The sequence below is a fragment of the Odocoileus virginianus genome, chromosome 18 (genome assembly GCF_023699985.2).
Source record: "Odocoileus virginianus isolate 20LAN1187 ecotype Illinois chromosome 18, Ovbor_1.2, whole genome shotgun sequence".
Classification (NCBI taxonomy): domain Eukaryota; kingdom Metazoa; phylum Chordata; class Mammalia; order Artiodactyla; family Cervidae; genus Odocoileus; species Odocoileus virginianus.
Window position 1 is genome coordinate 39,010,907 of NC_069691.1, and position 24,013 is coordinate 39,034,919.

The 24,013-nt window shown below is 43.7% G+C and overlaps 1 protein-coding gene across 3 annotated transcripts in view; it reads right to left on the reverse strand.

Moving 5' to 3' along the window:
• Positions 1–24,013, reverse strand: part of MOB3B (MOB kinase activator 3B) — a 239,334-nt gene that overhangs the window by 149,191 nt on the left and 66,130 nt on the right. For all 3 annotated transcript variants that reach the window (XM_070480599.1, XM_070480597.1, XM_070480598.1), the window contains exon 2: positions 13,840–14,453. In XM_070480599.1, coding sequence (XP_070336700.1) covers positions 13,840–14,257 — 418 coding nt within the window. In that variant the 5' untranslated portion in view covers positions 14,258–14,453. The remainder of the gene's footprint in view (positions 1–13,839; positions 14,454–24,013) is intronic.

The following is a 24,013-nucleotide window of genomic DNA, read 5'->3' on the forward strand; positions in this document are numbered from 1 at the left end:
TAATAAATATTTAAAAATTTTCTGTTTTAATTTCTAATATGATAACAATTGATAGTTGTTAAAATGAAAGAATTTTACGACTCTCAATAATTTTTAAGAGTCTGAAGGAGTTCCAAGACCAAAAAAGTTTTAGGCCACTGTTCTATATACATCTATATTATCCATGGACTATATATAGCCCACCAGGCTCTTCCAGTTCATGGAATTCTCCAGGCAAGAATACTGGAGTGGGTAGCCATGCCCTTTCCCAGGGATCTTCCCGACTCAGGGATCGAACCCACATCTCCTGCATTGCAGGCAGATTTTTTTTAATCGTCTGAGCCACCAAGGAAGGCCTATACTGAAATCTTACAGCATCCCAATTCCCTTTGCCAAATTTGTCTTTACAGAACTCATCACTACCTAAAATTATCTCGTTTGTTATTTATCTGTTTTCTCTATATGCCAGCCTTTTGCTTATTTGCTCACAGATATACTCCCTACGTGTTTCCCAGGCCCCTTTACCCAAGATCGTGGGCGGCCCCGGCAGGGGACTGGAGGAGGGACACAGGAGCCCACATTTCTCCCAAGTTCTCCTCGGCCTCCAGCAGTGCGGCATCCTCTCGTTGGTTCCAGTTCTACAGAAAGGGCAATGCTCCCAGCTCGTGCGGAGCAGCCTTGGCTCCCAGGCGCTAGCCATCCCCTCTCCTCGACTGTTCTGTCCAATCCTAGGGTGTAGGAACTTACAGCTCTTGTGATTACCTGAGGGCTTCACCACCCCAGTTTGACATTTCAAATCTCCCCACGCTTTGGGGAAAGAAACTTATCTCAGGTTCTTCATTTGAGAATAGGGATAAGGATAATGGCAACTGGGGCTGCTCTGAGGATAGAGGGGGAAAAAAAATACACAAGGAATTCCCTGGTGATCCCATGGTTAGGACTCCGGGGTTTCACTGCACGAGACTGCGGTGCAATCCCTGGTCAGGAAACTAAGATCTCCCAAGTCGTGCATGGAGGCCAAAAGAAAAACAAACAAACATAAAGAACCTCGCATGCTGCTGGACCCAGAACAGGTAATAAATATTAACTAATGTTATTATATCTGTACTTTAAACTTTGGAATTACTGCCTGACAAAAAAATGGAATCTACTGATTTCAGCCGTGTATTCGTGTCTGGATTATTTAACTGGTATTCTAATAGATGTGAAAAATTACTCTTTTTTCAAGATAAACTTATGTATAAAAGTTTATGTAGGAAAAACTATTGTAATTATATCATGATCAATAGCTTTTCTCAATTTTCTGTTGGAAAAGAAACGTGCATCAAATACTGCAAGATAAATTCTCCTATATAATCAAGCATTACAAACTACAATAAATCACTGGTCTTTCCTTTTTATACTACCATGAAAAGAAATAAAGCCTAGATGTATTCAGCACTTAGTTCTCTACCAGGAATTTTATAAGAGCCTTATATGCAGGCTTATGTGCATATAAGAGCATTACATGCAGTTTGACACTGAATTCTCATAAGTTTATGAAGTGGGTATAATTATTAATATTAATACCCCTTAATATCCCTACTTTCCAGATGAGGAGACAGGCTCAGAGGGGGTCAGGGCTTGCCAAGGTCACAAAGCCCGTGAGAAGAATATATTTGAACCTGGACTGATGATGAAACCTTACTGTTTTTGGAAAACAAAATAAAGCTATCATAACACAACCCATGTGTTTTGACAATTACTGCTCACAGATAATTTCCTAGGGGACTTAGTACATATCATTAACATATCTGCTCACAATTCAAAGACACAGAAAGACAGATGCCCACAGCTCTAGGCTTTTCCTTCCCCATTTTGGGATGGTGAAATATGAATAGTTCATCTGAAGGCTGAAACGGGTAAATCCCCAGTATTCAACAGGTTTCTTCACTCCACTCCTGGAGGCCATAGTAGGACTCCCTGGCTGGGCTAGGCAACCAAGTAATTGAAGGAAATTACCCACAAGTAATTCTTGGTGGTCCTCAGATGCTGAGGTTCCATTGCGAAGCCACACCAGGCATTAGGGCTCCTCACCTCAGCTAGCCCAGAAGCCAGACAGGAGCCAGCTGTTGTAGGCTGAATCCCAGGCATAGAAAACAGAATGAACACCTGACTATTGGCTAGAGCTGCTCCCTTAATTCATCACTGCCCTCCAGCCCTGGTATCCTGGGCCAGACATGTAGAAACACTGAAAATCTAAAGCTTAATTTAAAGAACGTTTCCTTTTCCTGAGAGAGAACTAAAAACTCCAGGTTGTCTCTCCATGAAGACAAACATTTTAACTTCCAAAGGATCAATCAGAACATCACTAAGGATGTATTCACACACTAAAAGGATTCTTTGCCAAGCTTTCTTAAAATGCTAAATGCTCTCTGAGAAATGAAAATATCAGCCAAGTGATAAAAATTCAACTGCCTCTGAATTTTCAGGAATTTTCTATTCTGTAATATGAACTCTATGGCATGAGTCAAATCAATTTACACTTAGTAGTAATTAGTTCACCATGTGTCTACTTCATGCAGACACATGTAGCTTTACTTCCTGTAAAGCTGGGTGCAGTGGCATGAAGCAGAAACAAGAAGGTAAGACCGGCTTTGTGAGGCCTCACATGCTATTCATGTGAACATCTCAAGTTCCTCTGGGGCACAACCTGGTCTGGCTATCAATGCCAAGCTAAACGTCCTGCAGATGCTTACCTTTTCTTCCAAAGGATCCATAAGATAGAGCAGAAGATGAAGAAAATGTGGGATCAGCTCCACAGCCAAATGAGAGAATTACTGATTCATTTTACCTTCTCTCTTTCCTTATCTGAATTCACCTGAGAAGTCTAATTCTTCACACTGATACTGTGTGATATTGAGATAACATTGAAAGCCTACCCAGTCAATGTCTCAACACTGTGCTAAGTGTTTTACATGTAGCATGTCATTTAATAATCTCAACAGTCCTATGAAGTAGATACTTTTATATGTAATTATGAGGAAACGAGCTCAGAGAGTGAAAATTTTCTAATAAAAGTTGATACGTGGGATTAAACCTCAGGTCTAACAGAGACTAATGCTTTTGTTTCTTTTTGCCACCACCCTCACCTTCCCACTGGCTCATCTTCCCAGAGCATCCACTTTACCAGAAGACTTAAGAGAAAGACATGACTTGTGAGAAGGAAAACAAGGATAGAGTTAGCTTTTAGAATATAAATTTAGCATGAGTTTTTAAAGATGAAACAACAGAAAGTTCTTACATGCAGAGGCCTTAATAGACACTACATGTCCTGAAATCTACAAAGGTCTTTTGAAGGAAATGCTTGAGACTTACTCTCCACATATGAGATCTAGGGCAGGACAATAAGTCGTTCTCCCTTCAAAATGACACTGAGCAAGGATACCTTCTTCATCTAGAGGGGAGGCGGAGGCCTGTGAGGAGGGCACGGAGAGAAAGATTCTGGTGTCAGGGCCCTGCTGATACGTACCGCTCAGATAAACAAAACCCTGGGCTCATTAGCAGTCGGCTGGCTCATCAGTGGTAATCCAGTAAGCTATGGGGATCTTGTCCTCACTTCACGCGGCTTACAGAACTGCTCCTTCCAATTCTATCTTTGTTCTGGGTTAGAGTTCTGGTTAACTGGTTTTTCTCCATCCCATTGCATTTCCACATCCCTTAAGGCTTGGTGCTGGGACTTCCCTGGTGGTCCAGTGCCTAAGACTCCGTGCTCCCAATGCAGGGGACCTGGGTTCGATCCCTACTTGGATCCCTGGATGTTAGATCCCACAAACCTCAACTTAGAGTTTGCATGCTGCAACTAAAGATCCTGCATGCCACAATCAAGACACAGTGCAGCCAAATAAATAAATTTAAATTAAAAAAAAAGAAAAAAATGGCTTGGTGCTGAGTTGATCTGTGTCTCCAAGCAGCACTGACCTCCGCAAGGCAGTCTTCACTGACTAAGGAGGGATGCCATGTCTACAACCACAAACAAGTAAAAGCAGCAGGTTACTGTTGTTTAGGTGCTAAATCGTGGTCAACTCCTCTGTGACCCCATGGACTATAGCCCTCCAGGCTCCTTCTGTCCATGAAATTTCCCAGGCAAGAATACTGGAGTGGGTTCCCATTTCCTTCTCTAGGGGATCTTTCCCACCCAGGGATTGGACCCACATCTCCTGCAGTAGCAGGCAGGCGGATTCTTTACCTCTGAGTCACTAGGGAAGCCCCTAAAAGCAGCAGATACCACCACCCCAATTGCAGCCTTTATTTTTCATCTTTGTTTTCCACTGAGTATCACATAGCCCGGAACCCTTCCCAGCTGATGCTGAGATGTAATGACTTGTCATTTGAGATATGGCTCATTAAAATTACACAGCACAGGTAAGGGAAAACTCAGTGCAGGTGGGGACAGCAGGTAATTAGCATTAACTTACAGGGCAACTGCTAGGACCTCTGGGCTCCCCTCTCTACACCCTTCCCCCACTCCGCTTCTTAGCACACTGGTGGTCCTCACCATTTTCCAGAGGTATCTCTTGGGGTTTGTTGAGTGGGGGTGGTTATTTACCATTGTTCTCAAGAACTCAGCCACAGAATCACTGCCATGACACAGAGTCCAGTTGCCGTAACAAGTGGGAGCTGGGAACCGGGTCCATCCACAAAAGACCATCAATTTGCCCGCAGCCAGTGGGGGTGAGGAAGAATGGATTCAGCTGTCTCTGCATGGTTTCCATGAATAGATGACTAGATGACTAGATGAATAGATGACTGAATAAACTAGGGGAAGTAAAAATCTAGAGAAGGCAAGTTCTCACCAGGAGCAGAACTTTAAGAGTTACCATCAGCAAGGACCCAGTATGATCTGCACTGGATGCAGGGCCCTTTCTGTTTTCACATCCTTCCCTGTAAATGTGGACTTATATCAGGACACTTCCTAGAGAGGATTTAACATGTGATGCCACAGGGAGGGCTAAAACAAGAGTGATGCTGTTTCTGGGGTGAGAACACCATGGACATGAGATGTTGGATTATCTGAAAGCATGGGCTATAGAGCTGAGCTGCTTTGGGTCCGTTGGATCCTAGGTCTGTCCATGCGACCCTGGGCAAGTGATTTAATCTTTTTCATCTGTGACATGGACCTTATGCTACCTGCCTTATGGGGTCATTTTACAGATTAAATGACATGATGCAGATAAAGTGTTCAGAAAATTGCAGCTTTGTTATGATGCATTCTCAGTGAGTAAATTCTTAGGGCACCAAACAGTTTGTGTGTGTTAGTTGCTCAGTTATGCCCGCCTCTTTGCGATCCCATGCCAGACTCTTTGCGACCCCATGGACTGTAGCCCGCCAGGCTCCTCTGTTCACGGAATTCTCCAAGCAAGAATCCTGGAGTGGACTGCCATTTCCTTCTCCAGGGGATCTTCCCAACCCAGAGATGGAACCCGGGTCTCCTGCATTGCAGGCAGATTCTTTACCATCTGAGTCACCAGGGGTGCCCTGCCAAATAGTTTTTCAGATCCCAAAGGGAAAACATGTTTGCAGAGCCTTAGGAAAAACTTGTCAGTTCACAAGACTAGCTTGGAGGCTCCATTCCTGGTGCTGAAAACCCTTTTCCCTTCCTCTTGAGAGATCAAATCCAGGGCAGCTGATTTTAGTGAATGGCTTGTTCCAGACGTGACTATCTCCCCTCTTTCCCAGCTAACCTACACCCAGTCTGTGCTGAGGTCTGCTGGATTGAAATGAACACGGGCAGGCTCTGTACTCAGTCTTCTTTCTTTTTGATTTATTTTTTTGGCTGCACTGGTCTTTGCTGTTGTGCACAGGCGTTCTTCTAGTTGCAGTGAGCTGGGGCCACTCTCTCGTCGAGGCGCGCCGGGGGCCTCTGCTGCTGCCGAGCACAGACTGTAGGCGCACCAGCTTCAGGACTCGCAGTGCATGGGTTCAGTGGCCCTTCAGCACGTGCGATCTTCCTGGACCAGGGATCGAACCCACGTCCCCTACATTGGCAGGCAGATTCTCACCCCAGACCTCCAAGGAAGTCCCCAACACTCAGTCTTCTAAAAACCAAGAGAGATGATCCTTCCCAGTAGCTTTCTCTCTGAAGAAGTAAGTGCTCAGTCCTGACAACAGGAGTTGGTCTGACTCCCAAAGAAACATTGAAATTTCCCAAAGTCCTTGAGGATATTTAGGAGCCCCTGCATCGGGCTTCCCTGGTAGCTCAGACGGTAAAGAATCTGCCTGCAATGCCAGAGACCTGGGTTCGATCCCTGGGTCGGGAAGATCCCCTGGAGAAGGGAATGGCTACCCACTCCAGTATTCTTGCCTGGAGAATTCCATGGACAGAGAAGCCTGGTGTTCTACAGTCCCATGGGGTCACGAAGAGTCGGATACCACTGAACAACTAACACTTTCACTTCACTTTCACATGACCCCCACACCACAGAGCAATCCAGGAAAAAGGACAGCTAATTTTTTAAAACTCATGTTGAGTCTCTTACAGTGTGTATGGCGCTTATCTGGGGCTACTGCTCAGAAATCATCAAGTGGGCTCCAAGAGCTCTGGTTGACAGTTATGTAGAAACGTATGCAGAGGGAGAGGCAGCTGACACCCATTTGTTTTTTGGCACCTCTTGAGAGCGCCTAGGTGGCTCTCGTGGTAAAGAGCCTGCCTGCTAATGTAGGAGATGTGAAAGATGCAGGTTCGATCCCCGGGTTGGGAAGATCCCCTGGAGGAGGGCATGGCAACCCACTCCAGTATTCTTGCCTGGAGAATCCCCATGGACAGAGGAGCCTGGCAGGCTACAGTCCACAGGGTCACACACAGTCGGATGCAACTGAAGTGAGTTAGCACTTAGCACGGGGACTTATGGCTCTGGAGTGGGTGTGTTCACTCACACTGCTTCCTTCTTTGCAACAGCCCTGTGCAAGGGGAATCTTCACACAGAGTAATGTAAGCCCAGAGGTTACGTGTTTACCAATAGCACCCAGCATAGTGTTTACTATAGTCACTGTAGCGTTTTATAACGGCAGAGCTGATTTCTGTCTACAAGCCCAATGCTAGCCCTGCCATACTGTAAGTATTTGATGACATACACACTGTCTTACCAGCATTATCTAGATTTATATCAAAACTTAAAAACCACAAGGGAAACAATAGAAAATAAAAGTTAAAATTTAAAGGCTAGTTCTAAATTCAGTTCCCCAACATCCCATGTTTGAAAAGTTCATCCCTATGGATATTTTTATAGCCTTATGTTTCCTGCCACAATATTTTGAGAGAAGATGAGACTCGGCTGTAGTCGCATGAGAGAGGTTGCCAGAGGGAGGCAGCCAATTCCACAATGCACTTGTCCACTGAGCAAAGTACTCATTTTGGAAAAATGTGCAGATTAATTTGGAGCATCTCAACATTCTAGGTATTATGGAAACTGCTCAAGGACACGAACTGTCTGCTTCACTCCTTCTTGGTGCCTAAAATAGGACCTGCTTCTGAACAGGCATTACACAAACATTTACTGAGTGAGTGAATGACCAAACGCTGTAACAGGTAGTCACGGCCCAGGAAGCATCTTCCAAAGGCTGTCACCCTCTGCTCAGTCCTGCGACATGGGAACAGATACAGTGTCTGACATACTGCTCAGGCATTTTAGGGGTGATTTTTGAAATCAGGGGCAAACAAAAAGAAAACAAAATAAAACAGAATCATTTATTTAAAACTTATACCCAAAATCAACTTTTCTGAAAACATGTTCCCTCCTAGGTAACCTCCTGGAGAAGGCAATGGCACCCCACTCCAGTACTCTTGCCTGGAAAATCCCATGGATGGAGGAGCCTGGTGGGCTACAGTCCATGGGGTCACGAAGAGTCGGACTCGACTGAGCGATTTCACTTTCACTTTTCACTTTCATGCATTGGAGGAGGAAATGGCAACCCACTCCAGTGTTCTTGCCTGGAGAATCCCAGGGATGGGGGAGCCTGGTGGGCTGCCGTCTATGGGGTCGCACAGTGTCGGACACGACTGAAGCGACTTAGCAGCAGGAGCAGGTAACCTCCTAAAACCATGATTAAGAAGTCTTTCACCATGTGAAGGAAATCTGCAGAATAACAATTCATGCTATAATATAAATGGTAGTGGGTGACAAGAGCAGAGGTTTTGGGCCAGACACTCTTGAGTTCAAACCCTAACTTCTAAATGACTGATTAACTCTACAACCTTAGGGAGGCCCCTTGGCTTGTTTCAAGGTCAGCTTCCTCATTGGTAAAATGGCATATTTAATTCATTCAGTTATTATAAGAATTAAGAAAGATTAATGTTCCAGGTCTAGTGCTTGATGCTTAGCAAACTCAACATACGCACGTTCCTTGACTTTCCTTGCTCTTTCCTTCTCTGACACCCATTTATTCTAAAACCGTAAAGGTAGATGAGATCATGTCATTACTTTTTAAATGTTCTTATTCCTCCTGCTCAAAGACATTTTAAAAACATGAGTTGGAGTAGCGCTAAGTTTTCAACTCCCTTTTTTTCTAAGTGTCAGATCTGAGATTTAAGTCCTATTATATAACAGAAAAGCAGGGAAGCTGGGGGCTAGAACAGAAAAATTATTGTGATTAGCCAGGCAATGGAATTTAAAAAGTGGGTGGCTGTGGCTTTCTATTTTTCTTTCTAAAAGTGGTTAAAAAAAAAAGAGATACAATCAAAGAGGAGGTGGCCCTTGCTTCTGAAATTACTGCTGTTTTAGGAGCTTTTGCAGGAACATCTGTTGGCTTTTTAACAAAGGAAACTGGGGAGGATCAAGAGAGAGTGGAGGAGACTCTGGTTCGCAAGGGAGCCACATCTGTTTGGTATTCTCCCAACCGAGAAGGCTCAACTTCTGAAATAGCCTGGGTATCTTAGTTAAATCAGGATCCAGAAACAGATGAGAGTTTTTCTTTATGTTTCAGCAGTAGAGATCAACAGCTGTTTATATCCTTTAATACCTAACTGAGGCTGAAGCCGTCACATCTGTCTGTATTTTTCCGGTTCTGGTTCCTCGAATCACAGTGGGGAGGAGGGGAAGTTTGAATTCCTCCCAATTCCCAGACAAGACGACAAGAAATATGCCCAGGATTCAAAGCTGTAAAGCTAAGCAGAACTCCCAAATTTCTCATCTGCCCAGGGTCTGCTGTTGGCTGGAAATTCCTCTTTCACTTTATCCTGACAGACATCTTGATCATTTTCATGATAATGACTCATGGCAGCACCAAGATCAAAAAGAAAGAAAGTAGGCTAGAATCAGGGGGAGGAAGAAGCAGAGGAAATGAATTTTCATAGAGAAAGTGGCTCCAAAGGGACAAGTTTTTGCAAAGACAGCAACAGTGTTATTCGAGGGCAAACAGCAGAGGTGAGCCGGATACCAGTGAAGACCATCAGGTGGTGGTGGATGGTGGTGGTTTTTACTAACCCCAATCATTTTAACCCCCTTCATGGATCACAGCCTTGTCTCATGGCAAAGGGGCTTGCATAACTTAATAAAGCTATCAGCCATGCCATGCAGAGCCACCCAAGATGGTAGAGAGTTCTGACAAAATGTGGTCCGCTGGAGGAGAGAATGGCAAACCATGCCAGTATTCTTGCTGCAAGAACGCCATGAACAGTTGGAAAATGCAAAAAGATATCACACCAGAAGATGAGCCTCCCAGGTCAGAAGGTGTCCAATATGCTACTGGGGAAGAGGGAAGGGCAATTAATAATACTAATAGCTCCAGAAAGAATGAAGCAGCTGGGCCAAAGCAGAAATCCCAGATGCAAAGAGCCAACTCATTGGGAAAGACCCTGGTGCTGGGAAAGATTAAGGGCAGGAGAAAGGGGTGATGGAGGATGAGATGGTCGAATGGCATTATCGACTCAATGAACAGGAATTTGAGCAAACTCAGGGAGATACTTAAGGACAGAGAAGCCTGGTGTGCTGCAGTCCATGGGGTTGCAAAGAGTCGGACACAACTTAGCGACTGAACAACAAACATTTTAAACTTGGAAAAGTTAAACAGAGAAAATTAAGCTCCATGGAAGGCAAGGTGGAGGAAATACCCAGGAATGGTGATAATGGGTTTCAGAGACATTTGTTTACTTTGATCACCAGCACCATACCATACACATGCTGGAACTTTATAAGGATTATTTTTCTATCCATCCATCCAGCCAACAACTTGTAAAGCACCAGGACTGGACTTAGTGCTCAGTCAACTGAATAAGACATATTCCATAACTTTAAGGGGTTTATATTCTGAAAGATGACAGTCTTCACAGAGAAGATGGTATAAAGGATGCATGAGAATTCACTAGACAGAGATGTTAGGGGATTCTAAAGGAAAGAATGACATAGATAAAAGCAGAGAGATAAGAAACAAAACTATTCCTGGGGAAGGGACGAAAAGCATTCTGGGTGTTTACAATAAATAAGAAGAGTGGGAGGAGCTTACTAAAAGTAGAGATACTTAGGCTTCACCTAAGAGATTCTGATTTAGTTGTTGAGGGAAAAAACCAAGGAATTTAAATTTTGAAAAGAAGACCCAAGTAATTCTGATACATACAAAATTTGACAACTCTAATGTATACAGATGAACATTTCCCGAAAGATGCTAACAGTATTCCATTATGAAAAAAGGTACCAGGTTCAAATTAGGATACACTGAAAGTGAAAGTGTTAGTAGCTCAGTGGTGTCCAACTCTTTGCAACCCCATGGACTGTAGCCCACCAGGCTCCTCTGTCCATGGAATTCTCCAGGCAAGAATCCTGGAGTGGGTAGCCATTCACTTCTCCAGGTTATTTTCCTGACCCAGGGATCAAACCCGCATGTCCTGCATTAGCAGCCAGACTCTTTTACCATCTGAGCCACCAGGGAAGCCCCTACATACTACCATATTACTTTCTTGGATATTTGAGTTCAGTTCGGTTGCTCAGTCGTGTCCGACTCTTTGTGACCCCGTGGACCGCAGCAGGCCAGGCCTCCCTGTCCATCACCAACTCCCGGAGTTTACCCAAACTCATGTCCATTGCATTGGTGATGCCATTCAACCATCTCATCCTCTGTCGTCTCCTTCTCCTCCTGCCTTCAATCTTTCTCAGCATCAGGGTCTTTTCAAATGAGTCAGTTCTTAACATCATGTGGCCAAATATTGGAGTTTCAGCTTCAACATCAGTCCTTCCAGTGAGTATTCAGGACTGATTTCCTTTAGGATTGACTTGTTTGATCTTCTTGCAGTCCAAGGGACTCTCAAGAGTCTTCTCCAACACCACAGTTCAAAAGCATCAATTCTTTGGTATTCAGCTTTCTTTATAGTCCAACTCTCACATCCATACATGAATACTGGAAAAACCATAGCCTTGACTAGACAGACCTTTGTTGGCAAAGTATGTCTCTGTTTTTTAATATGCTGTCTGGGTTGGTCATAACTTTCCTTCCAAGGAGTAAGCATCTTTTAATTTCATGGCTGTAGTCACCATCTGCAATGATTTTGGAGCCCAGAAAAATAAAGTCTGTCACTGTTTCCACTGTTTCCCCATCTATTTCCCATGAAGTGATGGGACTGGATGCCATGATCTTAGTTTTCTGAATGTTGAACTTTAAGCCAACTTTTTCACTCTCCTCTTTCACTTTCATCAAGAGGCTCTTTAGTTCTTCTTCACTTTCTGCCATTAAGGGTGGTGTCATCTGCGTATCTGAGGTTATTGATATTTCTCCCGGCAATCTTGATTCCAGCTTGTGCTTCATCCAGCCCAGCATTTCTCATGATGTACTCTGCATATAAGTTAAATAAGCAGGGTGACAATATACCTCCTTGACATACTCCTTTTCCTATTTGGAACCAGTCTGTTGTTCCATGTCCAGTTCTAACTGTTGCTTCCTGACCTGAATACAGATTTCTCAAGGGATTTCTTGGAGATTTAATGCACATTAATATAAAGTCCTTCAGTAAAGAAATCAGTTTCACTCAGCATTTCCCAAACCTATTTTTCCATGGGGACAAAAAAAAAAAAAAAAAAAAAGACAAAACATATGCACCTATTAAGATCTCTCAGAACACTTTCATACTGTGAATTCCATATTGGGAAGAGCTGAAACAGAGGATTCTGATCAAGTGAGCATGCCCCAAGCATAGTGAATGGCTAAGGAAACCATTTAGAAAAAGAAAGCAAAGTCAATTACTCTGAGAGATGCAGCAGCATCCACCGATTTCCTCCAAAGTCTAAAATCACCTCTGATGTCCTACTTTCCAAGGAGACGGCCAGAAGCTTCCTCGCCCTTAAGTAACACACCAGGTTCCGCGATGTTATTTCTGGTCAGCAACTCTGTATAGTAACCACAGCTGCCAGAGAGAACAGAAGTGCCCAGAGTTCAAAGCATCAAAGAACAGAAACAGAAGGGGAAGGACAACGAGGAGGCATCCTTGCCCAGATTTATTTATCTTTATTGCTATCACATGTTCTGCACAGTCTTGGCAGTGGCTTATAATGCTTTCGGAAAAGACAAATTCCTCCCAGCTCCAAAAGAAGCCTCCGACAGTCAATGAAAATGCAAGACATGAGCCAAGGAAATTTCTACTCCTCCAAGGCACCAGTTATACAGCTAGGGGAGTTTCTGAAAACGGCCTTCTTCCTCCTATGCTGGTGAGTCAACCAATGGGGACTGTGTTATCATGCATCCCACCTCCTGCCCTACAAGAGCCAGCAGAGATAAAGTGCAAGAGGAAATCAGGCAAGGCCAGGCAACAAGAGGAATCTAAGCAAATTGGTTTGTGTGCTGAATATTTCAAGATGGACATACTACCGTAGTCAAGTTATATATATATTTTTTGATATAAGCAATTACTTCCATATACCCCACCTCAACTTCCCACATCCCACATGGGGACACATGCCCCATATAAAGGTGATTTCAGCAATGTGTTTCAAATGCTTTTTTTAAAATACCCCAACCTTCTCAGATCTTTTCAGTAATATTTTGCAGCAGCATAAGTACTTTTTTCAGTCATTCTACAAATAGTTCCTCAGGGCCTAAAAGGTTCTAGGGCACCATGCTGGGCATCAGAGATACAACAAGGCAAAGAGGACAGTGTTCATCTCTATTGACCCAAAGGCCCTAAAACTGAATTGTAAATTCATCCTGCTAGGCAGGCAGACCCAATGATCAGCAGCATAAGGAAATAAAAGACATGGAAAAGGTCTGGTCCTTTCCCTTGAAGAGTTTCATGGCTTTTAGTACAAAGCAGATGAAAGCATTTGCATTCCAAGTGTCTGGGTTGGTCTAGCCACTCCACAACGGTCCAGAGTTAATAGAACAGCCAGGAATTAATACCTATGATCAGGGAAGAAGAGAAGGCCAGGATCTTGTTTCTCCAAAATGCCAACCACCTGTTTGTTCAACTCCCAAACAAATCCATGGATTTTCATACTGGGAATTCTCATCCTGAGAGATGACTACTAATCATTGTACTAGAGTTAGTGTAACTACCCAGTTAATTAGCTCCAAATTAAAAATTTCACTAGGAACTCTGGGTGGGTTTGGAGGCTAATCCTAAGGATGTCAATAAGATCAAATTTAACTTTTCATCAAGCCAGTGTTCCCTACTACTGAGGACCACAGAATAATTATAAGTGGTGCACACATGATTTTTTTTTCCATAAGGTCCTTAGATATGGAAAAAGAAACTGCAGATATGTGAATGATGGGACTTAAGGAAACAGTGACATGGATGCTATCCAGCATTCAAAGGCAGGCCGCTTCAGAAGAAGCCTCTGCCAACTTTCCAAGCTGGGGTGGGATGTGACAAAATAACTAGGCAGCTGGTCACGGACTTACCCACACACGTTGGAAAGATGTCTTCATTGTTGATCTGGACCTCGATCCAATCCATGAGAAGGTTCATGTACTGGGGGGCCGGCAGGGCAGTCGGCTTCTTGTACTTGAGGTCATCCTGCCACCGGTATTCGTATTTGGGGCCCCCTGACATCACAGGGCAGGTCCGTTCGGTGCAGAACTCACAGATGGTACCGTAGATGAGGTTGATGCGATTGAAGAAGTCCACCACGTGCACTGCCACCCAGTCGTTCTGGTCCTCCCCGCTGGGCAGCTGCACCGCCGCCTTCAGGTCCACGCCCGAGTTGAGGGAGGCCTGAGCCCGTTTGTGGAGCTCGAACCTCTGCGTGCCAGGTTCAAATTTCCTCTTGGGCCGGAAGGTCTTGTCCTTGTTGAACACCTGCTTCAAGGCTATGGACATGGTCTGCTCCTTCTCTCCCTTCCTTCGGCAGGACGTAAAAAGGCAACTGGGACTTTTCAGTAAGGGATCGCAACCCAGCAGGGTTTTCCACTGCCAGCCCTCTGGCCCCAGTCTTGTGGTCTGTGGCTCTGTCTCTTTTAGATAGCCCTTTCCATCTTCCTCTTGAATAATTTCCGGGGGAACTTCATGTTTCTTCCTAAAGGTAGGAGAGGAAAAAGGTCTCATTAATGTCCCATTTGCATTTAAGAAATGACAAAGGCTTGGACCCGATTTCCACCTTGCTTCTGACTGTGCCCACTTATATCCAGGTATAATAATGTAGAAGTCAAGCCAAACCCTTGAGAATCTGTATTGGTGATCAAATCATATAACCAAAGGTGAAAATGTATCACACCCTTTTTCTTTATGGCTTTAGTCAAATCTCTGACAACTTTTCACTAAGTGGTCATAGTTTCAATGGGCCACTCCAAGGTGTTAAGGATGAACATGATAGTCAATAACATCCCCATATGCTCCTTTTTAGAGTATCTGCCCCACCCTTCACTATCCTTGAGTAAGCATGAGGACACGACCCCCATCCTCTTGGACACACCTGATTGGAGCAGGGATAGTCCTCACACCAAATTTCCCTGGAAACTTGGAATCAGGATCCAGCCTTTGTATTATCCCTGAGAAGTGATGAAAACTGGGTCTGCTTGACACTATTTACAATAGCCAAGACATGAGAACAAAAGACTGGTTTCAAATCGGGAAAGGAGTACATCAGGTTGTATACTGTCACCCTGCATATTTAACTTATATACAGAGTACATCATGTGAAATGCTGGGCTGGATGAAGCACAAGCTTGAATCAAGATTGCCGGGAGAAATATCAATAAACCCTGGTACGCAGATAACACCACCCTTATGGCAGAAAGCAAAGGGGAACTAAAGAGCTTCTTGATGACAGTGAAAGAGGAGAGTGAAAAATCTGGCTCAACACTCAACATTCAGAAAACTAAGATCATGGCCTCCGGCCCATCACGTCATGGCAAATAGATGGGGAAACAGTGGAAACAGTAAGATACTTTATTTTCTTGGGCTCCAAAATCACTGCAGATGGTGATTGCAGCCATGAAATTAAAAGACACTTGCTCCTTGGAAGGAAAGCTATGACCAACCTAAACAGCATATTAAAAAGCAGAGACATTACTTTGCCAACAAAGGTCCATCTAGTCATAGTTATGGTTTTCCCAGTAGTCATGTATGGATGTGAGAGTTGGACTATAAAGAAAGCTGAGTGCCAAAGAATTGATGCTTTAGAATGTGGTGTTGAAGAAGACTCTTGAGAGTCCCTTGGACTGCAAGGAGATCCAACAAGTCAATCCTAAGGGAAATCAGCCCTGAATATTCATTGGAAGGACTGATGCTGAAGCTGAAACTGCAATACTTTGGCCACCTAATGCAAAGAACTGACTCATTGGAAGAGACCCTGAGGCTGGGAAAGATTGAAGGCAGGAGGAGAAGGGGATGATAGAAGATGAGATGATTGGATGGCATTATCAACTCAATGGACATGAATTTGAGCAAGCTCCAGGAGTTGGTGATGGACAGGGAAGCCTGGCATGCTGCCGTCCTTGGGGTCGCAAAGAATCGGACATGACTGAGCGACTGAACTGAACTGAAGACCTAAGACATGGAAACAACGTAAATGTTCATTGACAGATGAATGGATAAAGAAGATGTAGTTATATATATATAATGGAATATTACTCAGTCATAAGAAGAATTAAATAATGCCATTTGCAGCAACATGGATGGACCTGCAGTTTACCATACTAAATGCAGTAAGTCAGGCAGAGAAAGACAAACACCATATGATATCACTTATATGTGGAATCTAAAATATGCCACAAATGAAATTATTTACAAAACAGAAACAGACTCACAGACATAGAGAGCAGGTGGTTGTCAAGGAGGAGCATTGGGGGAGGATTGGTGTTTGGGAGTAGCAGATGCAAACTATTATATACACGTATAACTGAATCACTTTGCTGTACCTTGGAAACCAACACAGCACTGTAAATCGATGATACTGCAATAAAGCAAGTTTTAAGAACTGAATTCTATTGAGCCCTCTTTGGACCACGGGTAGTACAGTTGAGAAACCTGGACTTGCAGAGAAGAGAGAGGAGAAGGGGTAGAGAAAGAAGAAAAGGAAGAAGTGAAGGAGGGGGAGGGGAAAGAAGACGCCATGGACAGAGAAAAAGAGACAAAAACACTCGTGGCCACAGGGAGAGAACAACAAGAGGAAGAGGGAGAGGCAGTGCGGAGAGAGTAGTTTCTTTTGTCTTCAACGTTTTATTTTGTATTGGGGTATAGCCTATTAAAAATTCAACAGTTTTAGGTAAACATCGAAGGCACTCAGCCATACTTCTTTTGTTCCTGATAGTCTTTCGGGAACTGGTTCCAATTCCTCTTGAAGTCTAGTTGCATCTCCAATCCTTGGGATCCATTTCCCTTAGGAAAAGGACTATTTTTCTTTAGGATTGACTGACTTGATCTCCTTGCTGTCCAAGGGACTCTCAAGAGATCCCTTGGGGCACATGTGTTTTTCTTGAATTAGTCAAACAAATATCTCATTTTACTCCAGCCAACTTGGGTGGGTTTTGTTTCTTTCTAAGAACCCCTAACTGTGACAGTATTTATCACCCCTAAACATGCCATCCTTCACATCTTTAATATCACACCCTAGATAGTGCTTTCAGGCAGAGCTGCCCGTAAAACTTTCTGTGATATGCAAATATCCTATGTCTTTATTGCCCAATATGGTATCCACTAGCCACAAGTGTCTACTGAGCACTAAAAAGGTGGCTAGTATGACTCAGAAACTAAAATTTTCATTTTATTTAATTTTAATTAATTTTTAAAAATTGATTGATTTAATTAAATAATAATCCCCAAAGCCACATGTGGCTAGTGGTTGTCATATTGGACATCACAGCTTTGAAGTCTTCAATGTTCTCTTCTCTGGCACCTCATTTCACCCTTTCAAAATCCTGGTGTGGTTTAGAGTAGATTTTGAGCAGGTGTAGTAGATTTGCAGTATCATTATCCCTGGGTCTCCAAGACCTGCTTCTCTAGTAGCTCAGACAGCAAAGCACCTGCCTGCAATGCAAGAGACCCGGGTTCTGAACCCTGGGTCGGGAAGATCCCCTGGAGATGGAAATGGCAACCCACTCCAGTATTCTTGCTTGGAGAATTTCATGGACAGGCTATAGTTCATGGGGCCGCAAACAGTCAGACACAACTGAGTGACTAACACACACACAAAGTAACTACAGTATCCAAGAGATAAAAGTAGTTGTAAACAAGGCCCCATGCTGAGTAGGGGCATGGTTAGGATTGAGATTCAGTTTTTGACTCCCAGCAAATGCTCTTTCCACATAGTCTTACATTCTAAAAAGTGATCCTCCTCAATCTGTCTTTCCTACTGGTTCATTCATAAAGCCTCTTTACCTAGCCCTTCCATGCACATATTCCCCTAAAAACACAAGTATTGACTGGCTGGAAGTGAAGACTGTGTCCTGTGGCCTGAAAACAGAGAGGAGATAGTTGATCTGCCCACGGGTCAAGCCCTAGCAAAATTAACCCACAACTGTGACCAGAGCCACAGTGGCATCTGTTGAGATGGACTTGAGGCACAACCCCACTGATCTGCCATTTTCCTGCCAAGCAGGGGTTCCGGTAGGCCACACTCCAACAGGGTTTGGTGATGCATTCAGACTTAAGTTATTCAGGCAAAACAAAAAAAGAACCCAAGACAATCTAAGACACCCCGATTCCCTCTCACAGACTCTCTCATAGATTCTGGTCTTGGTTCAGAAGCGTTGATTATTCAGTTAAAGACCTTCTCTGGCAACTCACTGAAGCCTTAGTCTGCTTACTTCCTCCTCTAAATCCCATCCTCTTCCTATTAGGTTTTCACTGCCAGACTGTGTACCAGTGAGGTGTTTGTTCCGTCATCACTTGGCCTTGAGTATACACACTCCCCACAAGGAGACCTGTGTGGAAAAGTGGGTCACGTGACACCCTGCCTTTGGCTGTCTGGGAAATCACATTTCCGGTCACTTCAGAACATCACCAGGAAGGTTATCAGCACAAAAACTCTGCAAACTCCAGGGAAAGAAAGGGGCAATCTCGTCTGCAAAAAAAAAAAAAAAAAAAAAACCTTCCCAAAGGCTGAATCTGCCTGAAAAGAAACAAGAAAACTAAAGGCCTTCAAAGAGCATTTCCAAAATAAAACCAGGAGCTAGAGGTTGGGATAGATAGAGAGAGGAGGAGGAGGGCTTTTATTTCCTCTTAAAAGAGACAATAGTCCTTCTGTATTGCAAATGCTTAATTGCTGACAATAAAGCAGCAAGAACCCAATAGCCGCCCCCTCACGTCTCCAGTAAATAAGACTTGCTGTTCTGTTATTCTGATAATGAGGGGATCATCCATTCCCACGATCCGCAAAGCAATCTTCCTTCTCTCATCACCTTACATGACCCTCGTCATCATTAATTCGACTGTTTCCCCACGCCTGTCCGTGCACGGACACCAGCGTGGAGGACTACCTTCGTACCAGGCTGTCGTGGACACCATCACGTCCCTCTGGTGCTTCTGCTGAGAGCGAGGGAATGTGCAGAATAATCACAGCAAATCCTCCATATCACAAAGCCCTCTAGTGCATGGTACTCACTAAGGTTTAAATAAACATCAAACCCTTGCTTGAGGTTGGGGATTTTTCTCCCACAGATACTCACATAACAAACTTCAAGATGTTAATCTTGAACCAGATCAATGTTTATGCAAACCTTTGTATTAATCTCTCAGTTGTGTCTTGACTCTTGCTATCCGATGGATGTAGCCTGCCAGGCTCGTCTGTCCCTGGGGATTCTCCAGGCAAGAATACTGGAGTGAGTAACCAGGGGATCTTCCCAATTTAGGGATGGAATCCAGGTCTCCTGAATTACAGGTGTATTCTTTACCACTCAGCCACCAGGGAAGCCCCATTCAAACCTTTAGCCTCTTTTTTTTTTCTTGCCCCAGTGTTACAGGCTTAACTGAGGGAAAAATCATCTTTGGAGGATTATTTCTCAGCCAAGTAATTTAATGTGCTGCTCTTGGCTACCATTTATTAAACTCTACTATGCACCAGATTTTTACATTTATTATTCACATTTTAACCCTCACCTCCGTGACGGGGACTTCCCAGGTGGCGCTAACGGTAAAGAACCCACCAGTCAATGCAGGAGACATGAGAGACACGGGTTCGATTCCTGGGTCAGAAAGATCCCCTGGAGGAGGGCATGGCAACCCACTCCAGTATTCTTTCCTGGAGAATCCCAGGGACAGAGTAGCCTGGTGGGCTATAGTCCATAAGGTCGCAGAGAGTTGGACACGACTGAAGCAACCTAGCACATGAGCACTGCATGATAGATGGTTTTATGATCATCTTATAAAAAAAGAAATTGAGACTCAACCACATGAAATAATTTTGCAGAAATCACAAAATTAGTAGATGGCAACGAAAAGTTGACTCATTGGAAAAGACCCTGATGCTGGGAAGGATTGGGGGCAGGAGGAGAAGGGGACAACAGAGGATGAGATGGCTGGATGGCATCACTGACCCGATGGACATGAGTTTGAGTAAACTCCGGGAGTTGGTGATGGACAGGGAGGCCTGGCGTGCTGCGATTCAGGGGGTCGCAAAGAGTCGGACACGACTGAGCAACTGAACTGAACTGAACTGAAAGGTTAAATTTTGAATCCAGACCTCTCTGATACTGAAATGCATATGACTTTTTTCCTTACTAAAGTTGTTTTTAAATCTCATGACCATCTTTATGTTTTCAAAGCCCCTTCAGATATAGATTTCCCAGCTCCGCACCACATGACTATAAAGGAAGTTAGCACTGGTCGTATTCTTATTGCCATCTGACCTCTAGTGTTGTTTCAATATGTTCATCATTCTGACATCATTCAGATGTGAGGATGTCTCTTCCAGTCAAACTTTTTTTTTTTTAATATTTATTTATTTGACTGTGCCAGGCCTTAGTTGTGGCATGTGAGATCTTTTGCTGTGGCACATGGAATCTAGTTCCCTGACCAGGGATCAAACCCAGGCCCTACATTTGGGAGCACAGGGTCTTAGCCCTTGGACTACCAGGGAAGTCCTCCAGTCAAACATTTTTGTCTAAAGTTTTCTGGAACAGGGATAGGTTGGTCAGTGGGCCCCCATGTTTAAAGACAAGGGCACTCCAAGAAAGATAAGAATAAATTCATCATGCCACTGAACGAACAAAGAGGCACCTGTCCGTGTCTTTATCTGAAGGTCAGATGCTCTACTGAGGCAAGTACCCAAAAGTTTTGAAATGAAAAGGCACCAAGAAATCCACCCAACCTGACTTTTAACACAGAGCCCCATTAGGATCCTTACCCACAATGGACACTGTAGGCTTATGAAATGGTTAGAGCAGCATCTCTTGAATGTGAACATGGGATCTTGTTAAAATGCAGCTTCTGGTCCAGTAGGTCTGGGCTGGCACCTAACAATTTACGTTTCTAGCAAGTTCCCAGGTAATGCCAAATCTCTAAGTCCATGGATGACACTTCAGCTAAGGTCTGATCTAACTAAGAGAGCTTGTTAGAAATGCAGACTCTCAGGCCTTTCACCAGCCCCAGTAGATCTAAGCCTATATTTTAACAAAATCTCCAAAGTACATGCTTTGAAGAGTACTGGGTGAGCGAGCTGGGAAAGGGGAGAACTAATACTCTTCCATGTTTTGTTTGGTCAAGAGTTTGCTTCATAAACCTAGCTTTCATTTTTTCCCCACTGAACTCTTAACTTCAATTTACTCTTTCATTAATAAACTGTATATTATCTGAATATCACACTTCCAGTATTTTTTCACCAAGAGAAATCACATCTATTTTCATAACACACTACAGACATTGTATGTATTTAAACTTACTGGGTTTTTTTGTTTGTTTGCTTTTAAGGCCATTTTGCTTAAAGCAACTAGACTCCAATTAAAAAAACAAACCTCTTTTCAGCTGAGTGTGTGTCTGTCTGAGAAAAAGAACAAGGAGAGACTCAGTGTTTTGAATACAATTGCCTTGACAGATGGTAACAATGACCAGGTCTTTTGATCTGGCTTGCCTCGGACAGCACAGCCCCTGAATCCAGGAGGTTCCCTGTGAATACCTTCTCGTAAATGCCAGATGGACTGTGGCTCTCCTTCTGCTCCCACGGCCTCATGCAGGAAAGCTTCTTTGGCTAAACAATGTGGCAGAAGCAACAACGCAGTCATTTTTCTCTGTCTTTGTCCGGTCTCCAGAAAGAAAAGCTCAAGTCACCAGTTTTGCCCCCTGGCTAAAACTATAGCAAATTCTATGTTATGAATAACACCCATTACAATGATGGTACTTAAGACATGTCTGAAGCCAACTGCTCATGCCTCCTATAAACCTTTTCTAAAGGACCAAGGACACAGAGCTAATTAAAATCCAGGCCCTGCCTTTGAAAAGTCCACAGTTTGTTGTCTAATTTTAAGGTCAGTTCTTTGGCTTTTGCCTTTTTAGCTACAGAGTTAAATGCCCCCACATGGATTAGGATGGGATTCCTGTACAGTATTACTCAGGTCAGGAATGAAAAGGACAATGAAGAGAAAAATGGAAATCCAAATAAACAGCACGGAATTGACAGGAGCGCCATGTGTTCTCCATATTTTCTGCTAAATAGATCAATATAGCAATAAAATATGTGCACTATAAAAATACGCAGAGAACATTGAGCTGGGCGGCAAGGAAATGTTGTCAAGGTAACTAAGCAACACTGGCAAGGGAAGTTCTTCTCTTTCTTTTCCTCTTGATGTCTTCTAACTTATTAGTTGAAAAATCAGCGTCCTCGCCAGGAAGAAGGTAGAAATGAAACAACTCTCCCATCCACTCCGGAGAGACGCATCCTCTTTAGCATCTCTAGAAATTGGTGGTACAGAGGCTGGGCAGGGCAGAAAGCGGAGGGACCACAATGACGTTCGCCAGGGGAAGGGAGCTTACTGTCTTCTCTGTAGGATGAAGCACTCCTTCTGGCAGGACCAGCTGGCAGGGCAATTCATTACAGGAAGGACCTAGGAACATGGGAGTCCCAGAAGGACCTCACATGAGGGAATTTCTGGGCCATCTTCTTTGTGGGGGCCCCCCAGGAGCTAGGATGATGCCTGGAACAGAGCCAACTTGACTAAGTGTTTGTTGAATGAATGAATAAATGACAGTGAATGAAGAGCCCATTGCATCAAAGTGAAACGACAAAAATGAAACCAAACCAGTTTTTCTCCTATCTTTCATTATTTCTCCTATCTTTCATTATTTGGGGATTTGACCTGAAGCTGCAAGTTCACTGCCAGCACACTGAGGTCAGGTTTTACCAACAGCTGGGCTGTTCTGAGGCATCCTCTCCTGAGAGGTCAAGATACGTGTCCAACTTCTCTCTCAAAGCGGCTGCTCCTTTCCCATGAGCTACCTAAAATTGCAGCTCTTTGAAATTAAAGAATGACTCATCTGATTTCTTACCTTTCCTCTATATTTTTTCTCTTTAGGGCTAGAAGAGTCCATGGAACCCTCCTCTAACACCTCAAATATTGAATAAAAGTAGATTAGGTTTTTTTTTAGAGGTATGTGTGTGTGTGTGTGTGCACACGCATGGGTGTGCACACAAATAATTTCAACATCATCTGACCTTCTTAGGCTCCAATAGCTGGTTGTACCTTAAAATGTGACTCTATCGACCTTTATGGAATGTTTTACTCCTGCCTAGTCATTAGGTGCTATCTTTGCTCACAAAACAGTCCCCAGATTGGAGAGATTCCTGCCTAAGAAGCAATCTTGCTTTTTTTTTTTTCTTGATGATCTATCTCCTCATCTTTGAGCCGCCATATTGTTGTATTTTAGACTAGTTGGGAAAAACAGTGTTGCCTCAATTTCATCTTCAAAGGCATGTATGATTTCAGAGCTTTAAAATGCCCAGATTATTTCTGAACACAGATCAAGTCAGTACAAACAGGTGCAGCCCTACAGAAGTCTATCACATGACCATCACTCCCCACTAATTTCTAGCTCTTCGGTGTCCATTCAAGTTGCTTTCTCATTGCTTATTTGCATATTTCAGTCACCAGTGTGGGCAGTCTAGCATTAAGAATATGAGTATGTCTTCCAAAGATAAAAATGTTGCATGCAAGCTTGTACATTGCAGTGGCACAACAGCAGTGATAGGTCAATGCACAGGTTTTATAGCAGAGACCCGTACGAATCCTCCACAGACTCGGAAACATCACTATTCAGAAGAGGACACTTAGTGGTAAGAAAGACTGAAAAGAATAGAAGGATAGACAGCGTGGGATTTATTTGGTGTGGTTTAATTTACCATATGGGCTTCCCAGGTGGTGCTAGTGGTAAAGAAGCAACCTGTCGTATCCTGGCCTGGAGAATCCCGTGGACAGAGGAGCCTGGCGGCTAGTCTGTAGGGTCGCAAGAGTTGGACACAATTGAACAACTTGGCTTGCAGATGTGCAATTTACCATATACTCACACTGTGCTGAAGAAAAGACAGACTTTTAAAAATATTTTTTCTGAAACAGGATAAAGTTCTCTTAAATAAAGGCCTTCCTGAGCCAGTAGAGACTGGTTCAGATTCCCAGTGATGAGGGAGATGGCAAATCTTTGGTTCCATCC